Source organism: Chelonia mydas, chromosome 16 (genome assembly GCF_015237465.2).
Source record: "Chelonia mydas isolate rCheMyd1 chromosome 16, rCheMyd1.pri.v2, whole genome shotgun sequence".
Classification (NCBI taxonomy): domain Eukaryota; kingdom Metazoa; phylum Chordata; order Testudines; family Cheloniidae; genus Chelonia; species Chelonia mydas.
The window spans coordinates 14,600,781-14,618,087 of NC_057857.1; the positions used below are offsets into that span (position 1 = coordinate 14,600,781).

The window sequence follows — 17,307 nt, forward strand, 5'->3', positions numbered from 1 at the left end:
AGTTATCCACTAACTCCAGTGGTTCCTGCCTTGTCACATCTTTGTTACAGACCTGGATACTGCTTGTTACCCTTCCACATTGGGCTGGGATGAGGAAGGTGTTATAGTTTCATGGGAAGAGTTATATTTTATTTCAGCTATAAAACTGACCATCCAGGGGCTGGTCACGCATAGCCACGCTCTCTGGGAAGCGTGTTGAGTTAAGTGCTTAGCTCTTACGTAATGTTCTCCTTCTCCATAGCTCAGATGTGGGTGAGCATCATTGCTCTTCATCTTAAAGAGGGGGAAATTAAAACACAGATTGCAATTTGCAGAATTGCCCAAGCCCCATTGACTTTCACTGAGACTAAGGTACGTCTGAAATTTTTACCCAAAGTGATTTATCCAAGATCACATGACAAGATGGTGTCAGAGCCCAGAATGGAATCTAGGTCTCCCTTGCTGTGTCTTATGTCCTAGCCTCTATGCCATGCTGCCTGTCTCAAACTAGTTAATGCCAAGAGTCAAGAATTCTTTGTCATGGTATCAAGGGGCTATAAGCAGAATTAATGTGATGAAATTAAAAACGGGAAAATGCCAGAAAAACACCCATCCTGATGATGAAGCCTATTAAAAACTATGGAATTGTCTCTCAGAGGAAGTGGTGGAAGCCATCGCACTGGGAAGACTGTTAAGCTTGACTGGAAAGAATACTAGAAAGTACACTGTGTGGCTCATGCCTGCATTGTTGAGAGAGGGAGGGGATGGAATAGAAAGCCTAATAGGACTTTTTTGTCAGAGTGTGACTGCTTTCACATTTCTCAGAAAATGACCGTAGTTAAATTCATCTATAGATTTGGGGCTGTGGCTTTTTTTTTCTTTCTGGAACTCATTCCAGCTGTCACCCGCTTGGTTAGTAGGGCTTGCTGTGTTATGTAAAGTACTTACTGAAATTTATAAATTGTGTGTATTCTGTGGAAGATCGTTTTTAATCTCTAGCATGTCCAAGCCTTTTTTCTGACTGTGCCGATCAATGCAGGCTGCGTCTGATCTTCCCCTTGTGAAAAAGGGGAATGACTTTTTCAAAATGTATAGCTCAGCCAGTGGAGTTATGATGGAGCAAATGTGGAAGAGTGTGACCAAATGTGAATAAAATAGTTTAGGTTGTGAGAGTTTGGATCTATGCTGCTATTCATTTAGAAATAGGTGACACTTCATGTGAACATTTGTTGTTGCACTGACTGTATTAGACTAGACTAACGAAATGTTAACTAGCAGCGCGAGTTATGGTAAAAGCCTTTGTTGCAGAAGGTTATATGAGACTGTGCTATAAACTGGTTGACGGAACAGGCTGAGCATGAACTCGCTGAGTGGGATGGGTTATGAATTAAAACCTGGAATCTCCCTTCTCTTTGGAAGGTCTGTTTTACAGATTTTTTAAAATACAGATTCCATGAGGCGCAGAAAATCTGTGAGTGGCCACTAAGGAAATAGAGGGGATAAAGAGGCAGCTATTCCAACAGTCATCAAGTATGCACAAAACTCAGGCATATTTAATCTTATTCAGTCTGTGTATCCTGGCTCATAGTAGAAGTTTTTGAGGAGTCAGGGAGAGGGGGAATACTTCAGATTGATTGACAGTGTGACACAAGGAGATTAATAATCTATTCTGTGTCCTCCAGCTACTCCTTCACTCACATGACCATGTGAAAAAGTGCCAGCCGAGTTTGGAAGTCCATGGGATGTTTGTTTTGTTGGAAGATGTGAGGTCTCTTCCTCCCCAAGGGACTGTCCAGCTGTCAGCCTTGGACGCTTGTTATAATGCTGTGCTTCGCCTTTTGTTTTCCAGCCCTGTGCTTTAATTATTAAGGAAATCTGCTCACTTTGGTCTAGACCGGAATTCTTTGCATCCAAGAAATTTTCTTATATATGGTCTCTAAAAGTGATTCTCTACCTGAAGTAAGCAGTAATTAACTAGACTGCTAGGCCTACTAGATCTTTTAGTGCATTAACATGAATGAATGCTATGTGAGAGAGGGACTTCTTTTAGAAGAGATGAGGAAAGTATTTCACCAAATATCTGACTCAAAAGAACTGCAGCAACTGTTGTTTATTTAGTCTGTTTGTGGGCATCTACCCCAGTACAAGGGTGCTATAAAGAAGCAAGTAACCGTGTTGTTGATCACAGTGGAGATTTGTACTACAGTAGAGCCTTGGGGCCCCAGGCAAGAATCAGGCATCACCGTGCGGGACACTGTACAGATAGGGAACAACAAAAGAGAGCTCCTACTCCAGAGAATTTATCATGCAGGTCTATGACAGGACACCACTGATGAATGAAAAGAAAAATGGGAGCGCTTGGAGCACCAGGGACAACAAGGTAGTAATAAAGTGAGTTCTTGCAGAAGAAGCAGTAGTCTCAACTCACCACCTGCCTTGTCGTTGGCAGCTGACAGCATTCAGTCTGCATCACGGCAGAGGTAAGTTATGGAGGGATCTGACTGGCTGAATGGCTTGGTAATGCGTTTTAAAGTTTTTCACCTCCCATCATTGGTTCTAGCCCAGAATGTTTGTGACTGAAAAGAGGGTTCAGTGCTTTACAAATACAGTGAGATATAGTCAGTGCCCCAAGATGTTATCTCGCTTGGAGAGGTACAGTGTGGATATTTAAGGGATTTTGCTGTACAGTTGGAGCTGGCATTTCCAAGAGATGGAAACCAAGGTAAAAAGAAGGTGATTGTTCCAAGTGTAGGGAGCAGCAAGCAAGACAGGATAAAGGCCACTGTCGACAGGGGAGCAGAGAGAGAGTAAAGGAAATCATTAAGGAAAAGGGAGAGTGGCAGAGTGGTGCTGATAGGACTTTTACTTCTGCTGCACACCCCAGTAGAAGCAGAAGCCTGAGTGACTGTGACAGAGGACTATTTTGTATCGATTTTAAGCCCCAATAGGAGAGAATGTGAATAGGTTGTGCTACACCTGAGTATCAGAACATAACATTGTCTTGCAGAGAGAGTTTTTAGACGTTCAGAAGTCCAGACAGGATATGCCTATCTCTGTGTCAGGTATGGATAGCTGAAGCCTGTTAGCTTTGTCTTATATTTCTTTCAGCTATTCTTAGTAAGTTAGCCCCAATGTTCTTGACTAGGCATTTCATTTGTTTGTGTGCTCTGTGTGTCTCCCATTGTAAAGTTCTGATAGCTAATGAGTCAAAAGATACCCAGGGAGCGGGGGGGGGGGGGGGGGGGGGGGGGGGGGGGGGGTGGGGTGGAGGGGGGTGTTCATCTCATGTGTATAGCATGTACTGTGTGATCTGTGCTGGTTTAAGCCATACTTGTACGGTCAGGGAGACTCTTCGATGTTTCCTATTATAATAATCTCCCAGTTTAAAAGAAAAGAAGAAAAAAAGGCCAGCCAACAGTTTAGATTGTTCAGTAGTCCCATTCTCCCCAATCCCCAGGCTTGTGGAAAGTTATCAGTGAAGGTTTGAGGCATACCCCCCAGAATAACTTCTCACAGATGGTGCTTGCAAAAACGTATTCTCAAAAAAACTAGTCTTCTAGACTTCAGTACTGTACGTTGCAGTTGCTTTTAATGTTTTGACAGTGTCATCTGATGGTGTGAAAATAAACAAGTAACTTGGTATCTATACATAATCAGTTTTAACATCACTGTGGATTGGGGCTGAGAGCAGGACTTTTGTGGGGCACTGTAGCCTCACTCCGTATCCTGATTCATGGACAGGCCCGAGCAAATCCCCTGCTAGGCCTCAGTCACATTGTAATTGGAGGTGAAACTACCTTGGATTTCCTGCCTTCCTGTTGAACGGTCCCTAGTGGGAGGCATTTTCCTTCCTATCTGAGGTTATGGTACATCCCACAGCATAAATTGCACTGCTTGCACCATATTTGGGGGGAGCAGCTCTTTCATCATAGAACCACTTCTTACTGATGATGTGTATCAGTCACCTCCAGCTGTTTGCTGTCTGTTTATTCCAGGTGTTTACCAGTCTGATGATGTAACTCACTTTGGAGTAACTCCAATCAGTGCAGCACCCTGAGTTTGATAAGGGGAGCTTAATGGGCTTGACAAGATCAAAGTATTTTCATGGTAAAATGATTATAGCTTAATTTTCTGTTTCTTCCTTTATTGTCCCTATTAAAGCAGGCCTGGAGCATTAAAATATGTATCAGCATTACACAAAAAGGAAGGAAAAACAGGGCTTCAGATATGCTTTTTCTAAATTTCTGTTGTTTTTTGACCTTTTAGCATTTTATATTTTTTCTTTTGTGAAGCAATATGATTTGACTTCTTGATCTGCTATATGAATATACTTCCCAATAGCAAGTATTTGGCTAAGAAAGTAGGCTTAATTAGGTGTATAGATATCTTTGAATTTACCCAGTCCAAATGATTATAATAAACTGTGTTAATACTACAGACTCTGAGCATGTATGTATCTATCTTGCTGACTTGCACCAACATGCTGAGGTTACTGAATTTTTGTCAGTTGTTGAATAACGTTTTTACCTCCACATACCCTAAAGCAACCAGACCTAACTTAATGAAGTCTGGATTTTAGCCATTCTCCGATGTAATAACAGTCACAGCACATTCACGCCCCACTCGTATGTAGTATCCCCGCTACACAGAGTTTGAAACCTTCCTTTCCACTAGTGTTGGTTCATTTTGTAAATAGCTCCCAGCTTGTTTCAAAATCATGTTTCTAAAAGTTTGGAGTGATTCCCAAATTACTATTCCCCACTTGCATCTGAGAAACTCCAGCTGGCTGTAGTAGTAATGGTCAATCCATAATCATTACTGATCAGGGAAGGGGACCTGAACAAAAGATTTCTTGGAGCTTCCTGCATCACAAAAGGGAGCCAGGGAGGATGTGAGAACTGGTATTTTCTTGGAAATGTAGAACAGTTTTCTCCAGATCAAGGGCATTGCACTCCCCATCCTTGCTTGGGCATCACCCAGCTGGAGCTAGACTCCAAGGCCTGCTCTACCCTAGAAAGGGTTTGCCAGTATCGTTTATACTAGTTCCTCAACCAAAATAAACAATACTGTCAGAGGGACTTTTTTGCTATATAATTGCATCTATACTAGGGCTTTTTGCTGGTATAAAAATGTCATGAAGAATCATACCCCTAACTGACATTATTGTACTGGCAAAAGTTTGTGGTATACTCCTGGCCTGCGACGCCCGCCTCCAAGCTGCTGCCATGTGAACTCCAGAGAGAAAGGCTTGGAACTAATTTGTGGCAGCAGGGGTGGGGTTGGGTGTATGCTGAACTAATCCATTCTACAATATGAGGTAGAAGTTTGCAGCAGCTTGAAGGTTCTCTGCTGTGCTTGGACTAGCTTGAAATTTTGGGTTGCTCTTTCTATTGAATACTAGCAGTATAATGTGCCACTTTGTACAGGGGGCCTTGAAATTCAGTTTTCATTGTGAAGACCAGCTGTCGGGAATCTTTCCCTTGAGGCAGCTGAAGGCATCACAAACACCTACAAATGTGCAAAGAGTGAAAGAAAAACGGTCCCATCTCTGCTTTGTGCATGTCACCAGCTGCTGTCGTGGGAGAAACAGCCTTGTACTCTGAACTTGTTAGGTAAAATAATGGAGAGAGAGTAGTTTATAATTTTTTTAAAGTAGAAGTATTTGTAATTGTAACCTCGGTATACTGTGCCCCATAATCATTGTCCTGTGTGTCGTCTTATGATTTGGGATCGTTAATGTTTTTTATTTATTAGAAAAAATTAGCAGATTTACCTTTGTTCTTAAAAAAATTAAATCAATAAATAAATCTGACATCCAGTAGGTATTTGAGCCAAGACAAACACCTGTCAGGGATGGTCTAGATCAGTGCTTCTCAAGCTATCTGATGGGGGGGACCGGCAATTTTTTTTTTCCAACGTGCGCGCAGACCAGCAGCCAATGGCTTGCGGACCGGACCACCACTTTGAGTAGCACTGGTCTAGATAATACTTTGTCCTGCTGTGTGTGCACGGGACTGGACTAGATGACCTCTCGAGGTCCCTTCCAGTCCTATGATTCTATGACTTGCAAAGCAGCAGGCAGGCTACGTGAACAGAAATTTATTGAGAGGTAGAAAAGATGTCTTCTCTCTTCACCATGCCTTTGGAAGGCAGGGAAAATGCATGTCACAGAAAAGAATGTGGGGACCCTATTGCACAAAGCTTTGCAATGAGAGTGCTCCGTATGCTCCATAAGATTTGTATTAAGGAATGACCATTTTTGCTCTCTGCCCATGTACATGAGGACCACAGATGTCAAGAAATGAAATAAACGAGAAACTCATAATGGGTGCAAAAAACAGATGGCTTTTATCTGCAAGATTGAACCTATTTTTTCCTTTTATCTTTTTTTCTCTTCTCCTCCAGAAGCCCTTCAGAGGCCAGTAGTATCCGATTTTGAGCCCCAGGGTCTGAGTGAAGCAGCCCGTTGGAACTCCAAGGAAAACCTCCTGTCTGGTCCTAGTGAAAATGACCCCAATCTTTTTGTTGCACTATATGATTTTGTGGCGAGTGGGGACAACACTCTCAGCATAACTAAAGGTAAGAGATCTCCAGGGGATGCTTTAGAGCATCTGTGACAAGGAACAAGAATATGAAGTCAGTCAGGAATATCTGAGTTCATAATTCCTATGAAACACATCAGTGTAACCATTGTAGTGGAAATTGTCCTAAAACGAAGGCACAAGGAAAGAGCCTTTTAAATGGGATAGTCTGCTTAAAGTGTGGATTGGGGGAAGAAAATTATGTACTAAAATTAAACCCTTCAATGGAAGCCAGGATTTAAAGCTGAATTAAACCTTAACTGTACTTTTAAAGTACTTTTTAGAGTATGGTCTGTAGCTTTATAACTGTTTCATTAAAATGCAGCTCTTCTCTGAAAAGTGACTATATAAAAATATCCCCTTCTCACTCAGAGGTTCTATACCATGTGCGTACTTGAAACCACATCTGCTTGCCTTGCTAATCAATAAGTTTTTACTCCTTTTTCTCCCACCTGTTAGCCCTGCAGAGCCAATGTAGCTCAGGCAGAATTTGCTGGATTCTATTCTGGTTCATGCATTAGCAAGAGAGTTGTTAACTTTAGGCCTTTAAATATACCAAGGCATTTAAGCACATATGTAACTTTAAACATGTGGGTAGTCCCATTGGCTTTGATAAATATACTTGTGTTTAAAGGCATGCACATGCCTAAGTTTTCTGCTGAATTAGTGCATATGTTCTGATTGCAGAACTTTGGATGGCGATGTGTGAGCCAGAAGGCACGTAGCTTTACTCTCAGATCCCATGTTTGCCATGTCTAATTATATTTTGTTTTTATGTGAAGGTGAAAAGCTCCGTGTCTTGGGCTACAATCATAACGGAGAATGGTGTGAGGCCCAAACAAAGAATGGGCAGGGCTGGGTACCAAGTAACTACATCACCCCAGTGAATAGTTTGGAGAAACATTCCTGGTACCATGGACCAGTATCACGCAATGCCGCTGAGTACCTGCTGAGCAGTGGAATCAATGGCAGCTTTCTGGTGCGAGAGAGTGAGAGCAGCCCAGGACAGAGGTCTATATCACTGAGATACGAGGGAAGGGTGTACCACTACAGGATAAACACTGCATCTGATGGAAAGGTAGGAGTTAAACCTCGCATATTGCAAAGGAAAAACCATTCTGTCCACTTCAACTGCTTGATGTAGAAAGGGCCCAGTATAATTCCCACTGAAGTCAACTGAGGGTTTGCCATTGACTTCAGCAGGAGTAGAATCAGGTCCTAGATACAGACCTACAACATCTAAACAAAGAGCACTTCAGATGATGATATAACCATTTGTCAGCAGAGCTTTGGGAAAACGTGTCTCCTTTTAACAAGCCCCTAACAGGTGTTGGTATGTCTCAGTCGTGAAAACCTTGGGCCAGATTAATCCTGATGTAACTCCATTAATGTCTTTAGTGGAGTTATACCAGGAATGAATTTTGCCCCAGAGGTTCAAGTAGCATAATTTGGGCTTAAAATGACACTATCAAGTTAAAAGTCATGTCTTTTAAAAATAGTCTCTTTATCTGTGTTACTAACAACACTTCAGGTTATTGGAACCAAAATAATTGTAAAGCTATCATGTTCTATCATTACAGAAAAAAGGTGGGCGAGGCAGTATCTTTTATTGGACCAACTTCTGTTGTCAAGAGAGACAAGCTTTCCAGCTTACACAAAGCTCTTCTTTGGGTCTGGAAATCCCAGTTAAATGACGCTTTTAAACAAACTGGGAATCCCAAACCTGAAGAAGAGCTCTTTGTAAGTTTGAAAGCTTGTCTCTCTCTCACCAACAAAAGTTGTTCTGATAACCCACCGTGTCTTTCTGATATTCCGGGTCCAATACAGCTACCACACCACTAGATGTGCTATCATTGTTTGTTGCTTTTTGCCTTCTGTTCTTCATTTCATCTTGGATAATGAAAGGAAGGTTTAGCACTGTAGTTTCACTTTTGTATTGGCCAGTTTCTTGTCTCATTCACTTTCAGGTTTTTGTGCACTAGCAAGTGCTACTGTAATCAGCTTGTGAATGCTGCAGGGAAACGTTTGTTTTAAAGTGTTATTTTCCTTAGGTTTTTGTTTGAATTTCATCAAAACATTGGGGTTTGGAAAATGTTGTTTTTAATTAATCTAAATTTTAAGCCCTATTGGATCGTGCAGTGTTTCTTTAAATCCAGTCTAAATTGGATGTTGCAGTACGGCTCGGGGGGCATGGCTGTTGCTGTTCTCCATGAGGCCCTTTCTGCCAACATCTAGTAGTTTAAAGATCCCTTGCCATTTAAAAAATCAGCCACAAGGGGTTCCATGGTCCTGGTCCAGGCCAGCGTTCCTTTGTCCAGTAAGGGCCTGTTCCCATTGACATCAATGGCAAAACTCTCTGATTTCACTAGTGCAGGATCAGGTCAGTAAAACAAACTCTAGTTTCTGCAATGTTGAGTACTTAATGGCTTCTCTATTTGTCTAACTCATCACTGTGTAAAACCATTTAAGACACTTCAAGTATGAAAGAAGCTTATAGAAAAGCAAATGTTCTGTAATGAAAATGCTTCTGAGCTGCTTTAATTAAAAGCTTTGTAATTAGGGTAATGTTGTAAGGTTTGTCAAGGCAATGTGTAGGTACTGTGGTCTTTTCCTTTTCCCCCTGCTCTTCTCTCATTCAGGATGCAGCCAGGCTGCACATGGTTGAAATTAGCAAAGTGAAATGGTCTGTGTTATGTACTTAGAGTTTATCTATATAACACTATTTGTGGCAAGCTGGGGTTTCAGTCCATTTCAGATTAGCCTGCCGCCCGCTATGTGTCCATGTGGATCCATGCTGCCACTGTAGCGCTCTTTGTTCTACCACGCTTTGAAATGGGAGTGGATTAAAGCATACTAGGAACTTTTTTATTGCATGGCAGGCTCGTGCGAGGTAGATTTATGTCCCAGCTTGCCACGAACTAAGGATATGTCTACACTGCATTGTAAGCCTGGGTCTGTGGAAACGGGCTTATAAACTCAGTGTTTCCAAGCCCGCACTTGAGCGTCCACACTGCATTTTAAACCTGGGTTATAGTTGCTGGACCTGGGTGTCTCAGCCCTGCTAATGTGTCCATACTGCACTTCTCAGACCTTCTGACTCAGGTCTGCGGCTTGAATTGTGTCCACACTGCAAAATGACCGGGCTTGGACCAGAATCACGGAGGGACTCGGTCTCTGATCCTCCCACTTTCCATAGTGTCCTAGAATCTGGGTCCTTCGTGCTCGTATTTGGACAGAAGCGGGGCTTGGGCTCCAACCTGAGTCTGAGCCTGCAGTTAGTATGCAGTATAGACGTACCCTAAGTGTTCATATGCCCGCTTGAGAAAGTTAAAGGATGGTCAGGAATATTATACTTTCTCTGTGTCTAGAAGTTTAATGTTGCTTCTTTCCAAATTGGTATTGGGGATGTGTGTTGCTTGCTTATGAAGATGTTGAGCCAGATCCTCATATGCTGTAAATGAGCATAGCTCCATGACCAATTAACTGCAAGATGTCGTGCCACGTGATCCCCATTGTAGCATTTTAAGGATTTGGTACTTGGAAGCTTGCATCTTGGCAGTGGTGTTTATCCCAGGAAACAATCAAGCAGAGCTCAGGTGATCAGCTCAAATCTATACTACGCAGGTTAATGGTTTCTTTTCCCCAGAGTTGTTCTAATCAACATTGTTGAGAATAGGCACAGACAAGCAGAATTCATTAAAACAAACCTGTAGCTGACAGTCACATGAAATCCAGAAGCTATGGCGGGAGAGGGGAGAAGGTAATGTGGTCTCTACCAGGGACAGAGCTAATGTCCAAGTCCTTACCAAGTGAAATACTGGACTGGCCAGGCCAGACGCTTGCATTCTGAACTGCTGGGTATCAAACTGTATTAACTACTCTGCAGTAAATCATCCCTCTCCTAAAGAAAAAGCAAATGGCAAAGCCCTTCCCCTCAGCTCTCTGGGCATCTGGGGCCTTCTCAGCTTGCTGTATCATTAGTCAGCCCATCTGAGGAATTTAATACAGTAAGCACCACAGTTAGGATGAATGGCGGTGGTGGGCTCATATCCTGTGACTGAGTGAACACAGTGTCAGGAGAAGGAGGTATTACAAAAATGTGTGGAACAACTGCTGCTTGGCATACAAATGTGCCTTGCATAGCACAGCTTTTATTCATCTTTTTTCCAAAGGAAAATAGAAGGGTATAGGAAGGGGTCAGATAGAGATGACTACTTTTTAATTTTAGCACCATTTAAATCAAACCCACTGGTGTTCAACAGCTTAGAAAATAAGATCTTCAAGAAGTTTTCTCTCTACTTTCCACTTCACTGGCTCATCTGCTTTACTTTAAGGAAGGTATTAAAAGTGTCCCTTCTTGGCTGGTTGGCCCAGGGCAGCCAGGTTCAGGGTAAGCCCCTTCCGTTCTCCAGAGAGTTTGATTTTCCTAGTTTGGTTGCATTTGAGGCCAAGTCTTCCTATTCAATAACCAAATCAAACAAACAGCATTGTGGAGCTGGCTTTAAAATCTTGTCATTCTCAGCATATAGGGTCACAGGACTGTGCATCTTATATGGTTCTCTCTGTTTCCTCTTGGACTTCCCGTGAGTGACCTTGATGGAAACCCATCACTGAAACCCTGATGCTTTTATCATGACTACCTGTGCACTTTTCCTTTTGTGGTGATGTTTATATATTTTAATTTTGGTTTTGCAGTTGTGGATGATGAAATCTGTTGAGGTTAAGTATGCATCAGAAAGCAGGGGGGGTCAGCCCTGGAATCCATTGAGACTTTCCTGGGAGTGGGTGAATGTTAAAAAGCCATAGCAGAGAAGGGAATGCAGTTTGGTGACAGAAGCTGCAGAAGGGCAACTATTCTGTGCAGACAGAACAGACAGGAGACCCTTGAAGCAGGGCCAGCATCACAGGTTTTCTGAGGATCTACAAGAATTATCCGGGCAACGTATCAGCAGTGCAGCCAGTAAACAATTTATATGAACGTTCCATGTGACCCTACACATTGCAGAAGCCTAAAATCCATTATGTCTATACAAGGACTGCTGTCAGCAGCAACAGAGGGTCCCTGGTGCAATTTCTTTGACAAACAGGTTGGGTGAATCTTTGGGGAAAGAGGTCTGAGGAAGAGAGAGGTAGCTGTGAAGATTTGGTCAGAATGTTTATGTGGCTTATTGCATAGCGTAGCCATTCGTAGCTGCTGTTTGTTTCATTTTCTTCTGATGCATGCCACAAATTCCAGATGTAGATTTGAACACATCAGCATAATTCTGGTTTCCATTAGTGCTGATGGGAAATAAGGCGTTCAGGACTGAATTTAGGATTTGAGCATCAAGAGGATGGAAAAGCCCTGTCTACAGAAAAGTTGTACAGTGAAGTTTTTGTTTGGGATCCATTCATGAATAGTAAATTTTGTGCATGCAATAATGTGAGGAAGTGTGTGGTCTTGGGATCTGAGGTGAGGACAGAGGAATCTGAAGATCTATTTCCTGCTTTGCTGTGGACTCTCTGTGTGACCTTTGGGAAGTCATTTTAACTTCTGTGTATCACTTTCCTCATCTGGATGTAAAGAAACACTGTACGATCCAATTTGGCCTAAAATTTAGATTAATTAAAAACAATATTTTCCAAAACCCAATTCCAATAGAAAGGTAAAATGGGCATACTATCTGCCACCCAGGAATATTGTGCAGTTCAAATCCTATATATAAAGTGCTTTGAGACTGTAAAATGAAAACCAACATATAAGACCAAGATCACCGTTTTTTAATGCAAAGGGATATCAGCACACTGTATGCCAGAGGGATCTTGAACTATCGTCTAATTACATTCTTTGTTGCACCCACCAATGTGGTATCTGAACGGTTAGTATCAGAGAAGTTGCTTTCATACAGATACTATCTGCTTAAAACAGTGGTTGTAGTAGCTTGGAATAGTTGATAAAGGAGTCCTAGTCCAACTAGGCTGCTCTACGAACAGCTAGCTGTTTCTTGCTATGCTGCATTGCATCATTTATGTCTGTTCATTTTTCTATGTGTGGGCCAAAAGTGCTTTCACCTCTTCTATTATGATGGTTTTTTCACACTTCACTGAAGAATGTTGTCTTGACTTTTGTAGGGGTTAGAAAATGTCCTCTTTTGAGCCAACTCTGCCTTCTGTAGATACAAACTTCCTGCGTGAGCCTTACCAATGGCAAAGGCAGCTAAAGAAAAGGAAGAATAAGGGAATGTAGATCTCCACAGTTCATTGTGCAAAACTCCCCAGCTCAGAATGTCTATATGCATCCATTAGTCATTGTGTTATCCGCTGAACGGTTAATTTTGTGGCTTCAGTTCAAGTGGTTTTATAGAAAGACTAGCAGTTGGGCATGCATGTATGCCTCTCTTCCAATAGCTCAAAGGATATTTTCCTCAGAGGAAATGCCATTTTAGACAAGGATTATGGCCCCATATCAGTGGAGGAGGGTGTCCCTACAGCACAGTTATCTTCTAGGCTCCAAATTTTGCATAGACGTTACATTTCCCAGAAACTTTACAGAGGACAAGACTCCTGTAATTCTTGTTTAGCCTGAAAGATAATAGATACAAAGGGCTGCAACAGCATAACGTATTTGTGACTCATCCTGTGGTACAGAGACAGACAGACAGAACGTGGGGCCATCGCTGCAGATTACACATTTCAGTTTTGTCCTCTGGGTTATGCTGTGTCTGGTTGAGCTTTTACCTTTTTTGCATTAAGAAAAGAAGTACTTGTGGCACCTTAGAGACTAACCAATTTATTTGAGCATGAGCTTTCGTGAGCTACAGCTCACTTCATCGGATGCATACTGTGGAAACTGCAGAAGACATTATATACACAGAGACCATGAAACAATACCTCCTCCCACCCCACTCTCCTGCTGGTAATAGCTTATCTAAAGTGATCATCAAGGTGGGCCATTTGCAGCACAAATCCAGGTTTTCTCACCCTCCGCGCCCCCCCCCCCCCCCCAACTCACTCTCCTGCTGGTAATAGCCCATCCAAAGTGACCACTCTCTTTACAATGTGTATGATAATCAAGGTGGGCCATTTCCAGCACAAATCCAGGTTTTCTCACCCCCCCACCCCCCTCCAAAAACCACACCCACAAACTCACTCTCCTGCTGGTAATAGCTTATCCAAAGTGACCACTCTCCTCACAATGTGTATGAAAATCAAGGTGGGCCATTTCCAGCACAAATACAGGTTTTTTCACCCCCCCCCCCTTTCCCAAAAAAACACACACACACAAACTCACTCTCCTGCTGTATTCTTTTTGCGAATACAGACTAACATGGCTGTTACTCTAAAACCTTTTTTGCATTGTTTCAGATAAGTCCCTGGAGCACTGAAAGCTTCTGCCCATTGTGACTAACCTTAAGGGTTACTATATGTATTTAACCATTTGTCTGACCCGTTTGTGTGTTTCATGAGATTTTGGGGCGGGGGGTTGGAGGAATGCTTCTCTTGCACCACAAGGCTTCCTCATTTTATGCAACTGGTGTCTGGTTTCCGTTCTCCTTATTCCCGATCTCTTCCCTCTCACACCTTTTTCGAACTCATTCAGACAGACATTCTGTCATCTCCAGTCCCCAGCCCTCCCCCTGCTTGGGTGCACTGAACCAAACACAGATCCAGAAAGCCAGAGCCCGCACAGTGCGATTGGCAGGGTTTAAACTAGAGACTACACTATGCCTCACTTTCCCCATCTGATTCTCTTCAGCTTCCCTGCTGCAGATGCATCTCCCTTGTTTGATAGGCACACTACTGCTCCTCCCCCTGCTTTGAATTGGCTCCATGACAAGGCTACATCCTTCAATCGAAAAGAGGAACTCTGCCACCTTCAGCCTGTTGCTTCCAGCGCAGACCAATATGCTGGTGCAGTGAAATGTTCCCCCTCTCTACTTTGGGGATTATCGGCATCCTTTTCCCATGTTACCAGCTTCTATGAGCCCAAGAAGTATAGAGTTGGGTTGGAATTTGAACACTGGGAATGCAGTGTGTTACTCTTGAGTCTCTTGCCCAGCATTATTAAGGGATTTTTAGTTTCAAAATGCATCAAGCTTGCTAAATGTGTAGGAGACCTAGAGAAAGGCATGTGCAGCATACTGTTAGTGTTCCACAGAAGGCTCACATTCAGTGGCAATGATCTTACATCCGTGTAGCATCTCTCATCCAGACAAATCTGAAAGTGTGTTGTTGCTCTGCGGTGATCACTGGATTGGAACAGCCCAGCTGTTTAATGCCACACAGCAGCACTACACAATCTCATAGCACAAGAGTGAAGAGGCATATGGTGTCCTACTGAAACTTCAAAGGGAATTTAGGCAGGTAGAATGTCGTTACCCAAGTAGAAATTTGGTCAGGACATTGGGGCTAACAATTCCACTTCTCTGAAAAGTGAATGGGATCTTAAATGACCACAAGTGGCCAGGGCCTCCTTTGAAAGAGAGCACTTCCAACAGCAGCAGGGTGATCCCCAACACGATTCAAGGCCACTGGATCCATACTGACTCAGAGGAAAGACTGTTGCCTGCTCAGTTATCTGCACCAGAGGTTTTCCCATCCGAGTGTTGGTCATTCTCAACTCTGCTTAGCTTGGGAGATCTAACCAGATGGCAGCTGGAGGTGGTGTGTCTGCCGGCCTACTGTAAGCAACAGTAAAACAAAAACAAACTATAATAGCAGGAAAGCAAAATATAATGTGTCTGCATGTTAAAGCCATTTTATCAATACACTATTTGTGTTGTGTGAATGAACCCCCCCTCTCTCTCTCGTGGTTGCTTTTCAGCTGTATGTCTCCTCAGAGAGCCGCTTCAACACTTTGGCAGAGTTGGTCCATCACCACTCGACTGTAGCAGATGGGCTCATCACCACTTTACACTACCCAGCACCCAAGCGCAACAAGCCCACTATCTACGGAGTGTCTCCAAACTATGACAAGTGGGAGATTGAGAGAACTGACATCACCATGAAGCACAAACTTGGAGGGGGCCAGTATGGAGAGGTATATGAAGGAGTCTGGAAGAAATATAACCTTACAGTGGCTGTGAAGACCTTAAAGGTAGGAACTAAAGCTTCTATTCATAGCCTTCCAGTTGGAACGCAAGTTTTATGCTACCCCTTCTTAAGCCTGGCTATTGGATAGTGGTCTCTGTCCGTCTTCCTCCATCAGGGTCAGATGATGCAAATTGTTGGAAATCCTTCCTTTGCTTACATCTGGTCTAGAACGTCTGTGGCTGTTAGTTAAGTGCATTTGTCAGCCTCTTCTAATTATTTTATGTTTATATGAGAGTTGGACCGTTTGTACTGTTAGAGCCCTACAGATCTGTGGATATCCACAGACTAGATTTTGTATCTGCACAGGGCTCTATGTATTGTTTTCCAAGGCTCCATCTACACAACAATTACAACCAAGTCAGGGAAGCTGCTTACAATGTTGTTCTGACTTGTAATATAGGCAGGACTTTATTGTGTCCAGTAACCAGGCTAAAGCCTGGGATATGTGTGTTTCTCACATTTTTGGGAAGGAGAGCTGCAAAGGTGAGGTGTCACATAACTGACACAAATTGGTAAATGTTACTGTGGGAGGTGAAACAGGCAATGTAATTTAGAGATCATGCTTCACTGGTACTTCAGATACCTTCTAGTCACATCATGTGCCTTTCCCAAAAGACGAGCTCCTTGTGCACCTAGAAAATAGGCATTTCAGTAGCTGTTCACTGTTAAAAGATTTAGGATGAGGGGAAGGAACTTTCTGGATTAAGTATCTACAACCAAAATAGATTAGACTCTTAGTGGCTTGGACTGGAAGTCAGAGAATCAGGTTCTGTTCCTGCCTCTGCTACTTAGTCTCTCTATGCCTTGGTTTTCCATCTGTGAAATGGGGATAATACTTACCTAGCTCACAGAGACATTGAGGTTTGATTTTGTAAACCAAAAAAAAGCTCATTGAGATCCCATAGTGCCTTCCATCCACATAGCTTAAACTCTTACTATTAGGAATTCAAACGCAAGCTTCAGACCATGCCATCATTGCTGGAGTTGCAGTGTGGTGTGCTGGTACGGAAACAATAACAAATGAAAGCTTTCATGTTGGAAATCATGAAATGGAGAGGAATGTATATATGCTTTATGTCTGTGAATAAAAATGCGTCCTGGACCTGGGGAAAGTGATCTCTCTCTTTTTTTTTTTTAACCCCTTGAATTCTGACTACCAGAGTATTCCTGGGTTGTTATGGTTTCAGAAGATGATCATTTGGGCACTTAACTGTTTTTATAACACTCTGTTTGTTACTAAGTGTTACTGTTCCCCACTTGGTTTCATCCAAAGAAAAATAACACTTCAAGTCCCCTTTCCTCTTTATTCTATGGAGAGAGTGACACCTAGTGTTAAAGTGTGATTATGTCTCGTTTGCAGAGGAGAATGCTGGGAAGAACTCTTCCTTGAACCCCATAGTGTTGCTAGAATAGGGATTTGACAAGCAGAATAAAATGTCTATTTAAAGGAATAATGAGAGACCAGTTGTTTTCCTGAAACACTGAGTTTATTGTAGCCATCTGCAATCTTGCTGCTGATGTGGTATTTGAGGGTTAAGGAGCATTTCAAAGATGTTTTTCCCCCCTTACCTCAAATAATTTTGCATTCCTTTCTTGTTTGCTTTGATGAAAACCTCTAGCAGCAAAGGCACAGTGTATTATTCCATAAAATCTCCGTGTTTGTGCGTCAGAAAAA

The 17,307-nt window shown here is 42.6% G+C and overlaps 1 protein-coding gene across 5 annotated transcripts in view; it reads left to right on the forward strand.

The window, feature by feature from the left end:
- ABL1 (ABL proto-oncogene 1, non-receptor tyrosine kinase) overlaps window positions 1-17,307 on the forward strand; it is a 119,693-nt gene that overhangs the window by 85,221 nt on the left and 17,165 nt on the right. For 3 of the 5 annotated variants that reach the window (XM_037879608.2, XM_037879613.2, XM_037879609.2), the window contains 3 exons: window positions 6,385-6,558; window positions 7,343-7,638; window positions 15,364-15,636. In XM_037879608.2, coding sequence (XP_037735536.1) covers window positions 6,385-6,558; window positions 7,343-7,638; window positions 15,364-15,636 — 743 coding nt within the window. Of the gene's footprint in view, window positions 1-2,289; window positions 2,460-3,974; window positions 4,087-6,384; window positions 6,559-7,342; window positions 7,639-15,363; window positions 15,637-17,307 lie in introns of those variants that run through there. The other 2 variants (XM_037879612.2, XM_037879610.2) reach the window with 2 other exon arrangements.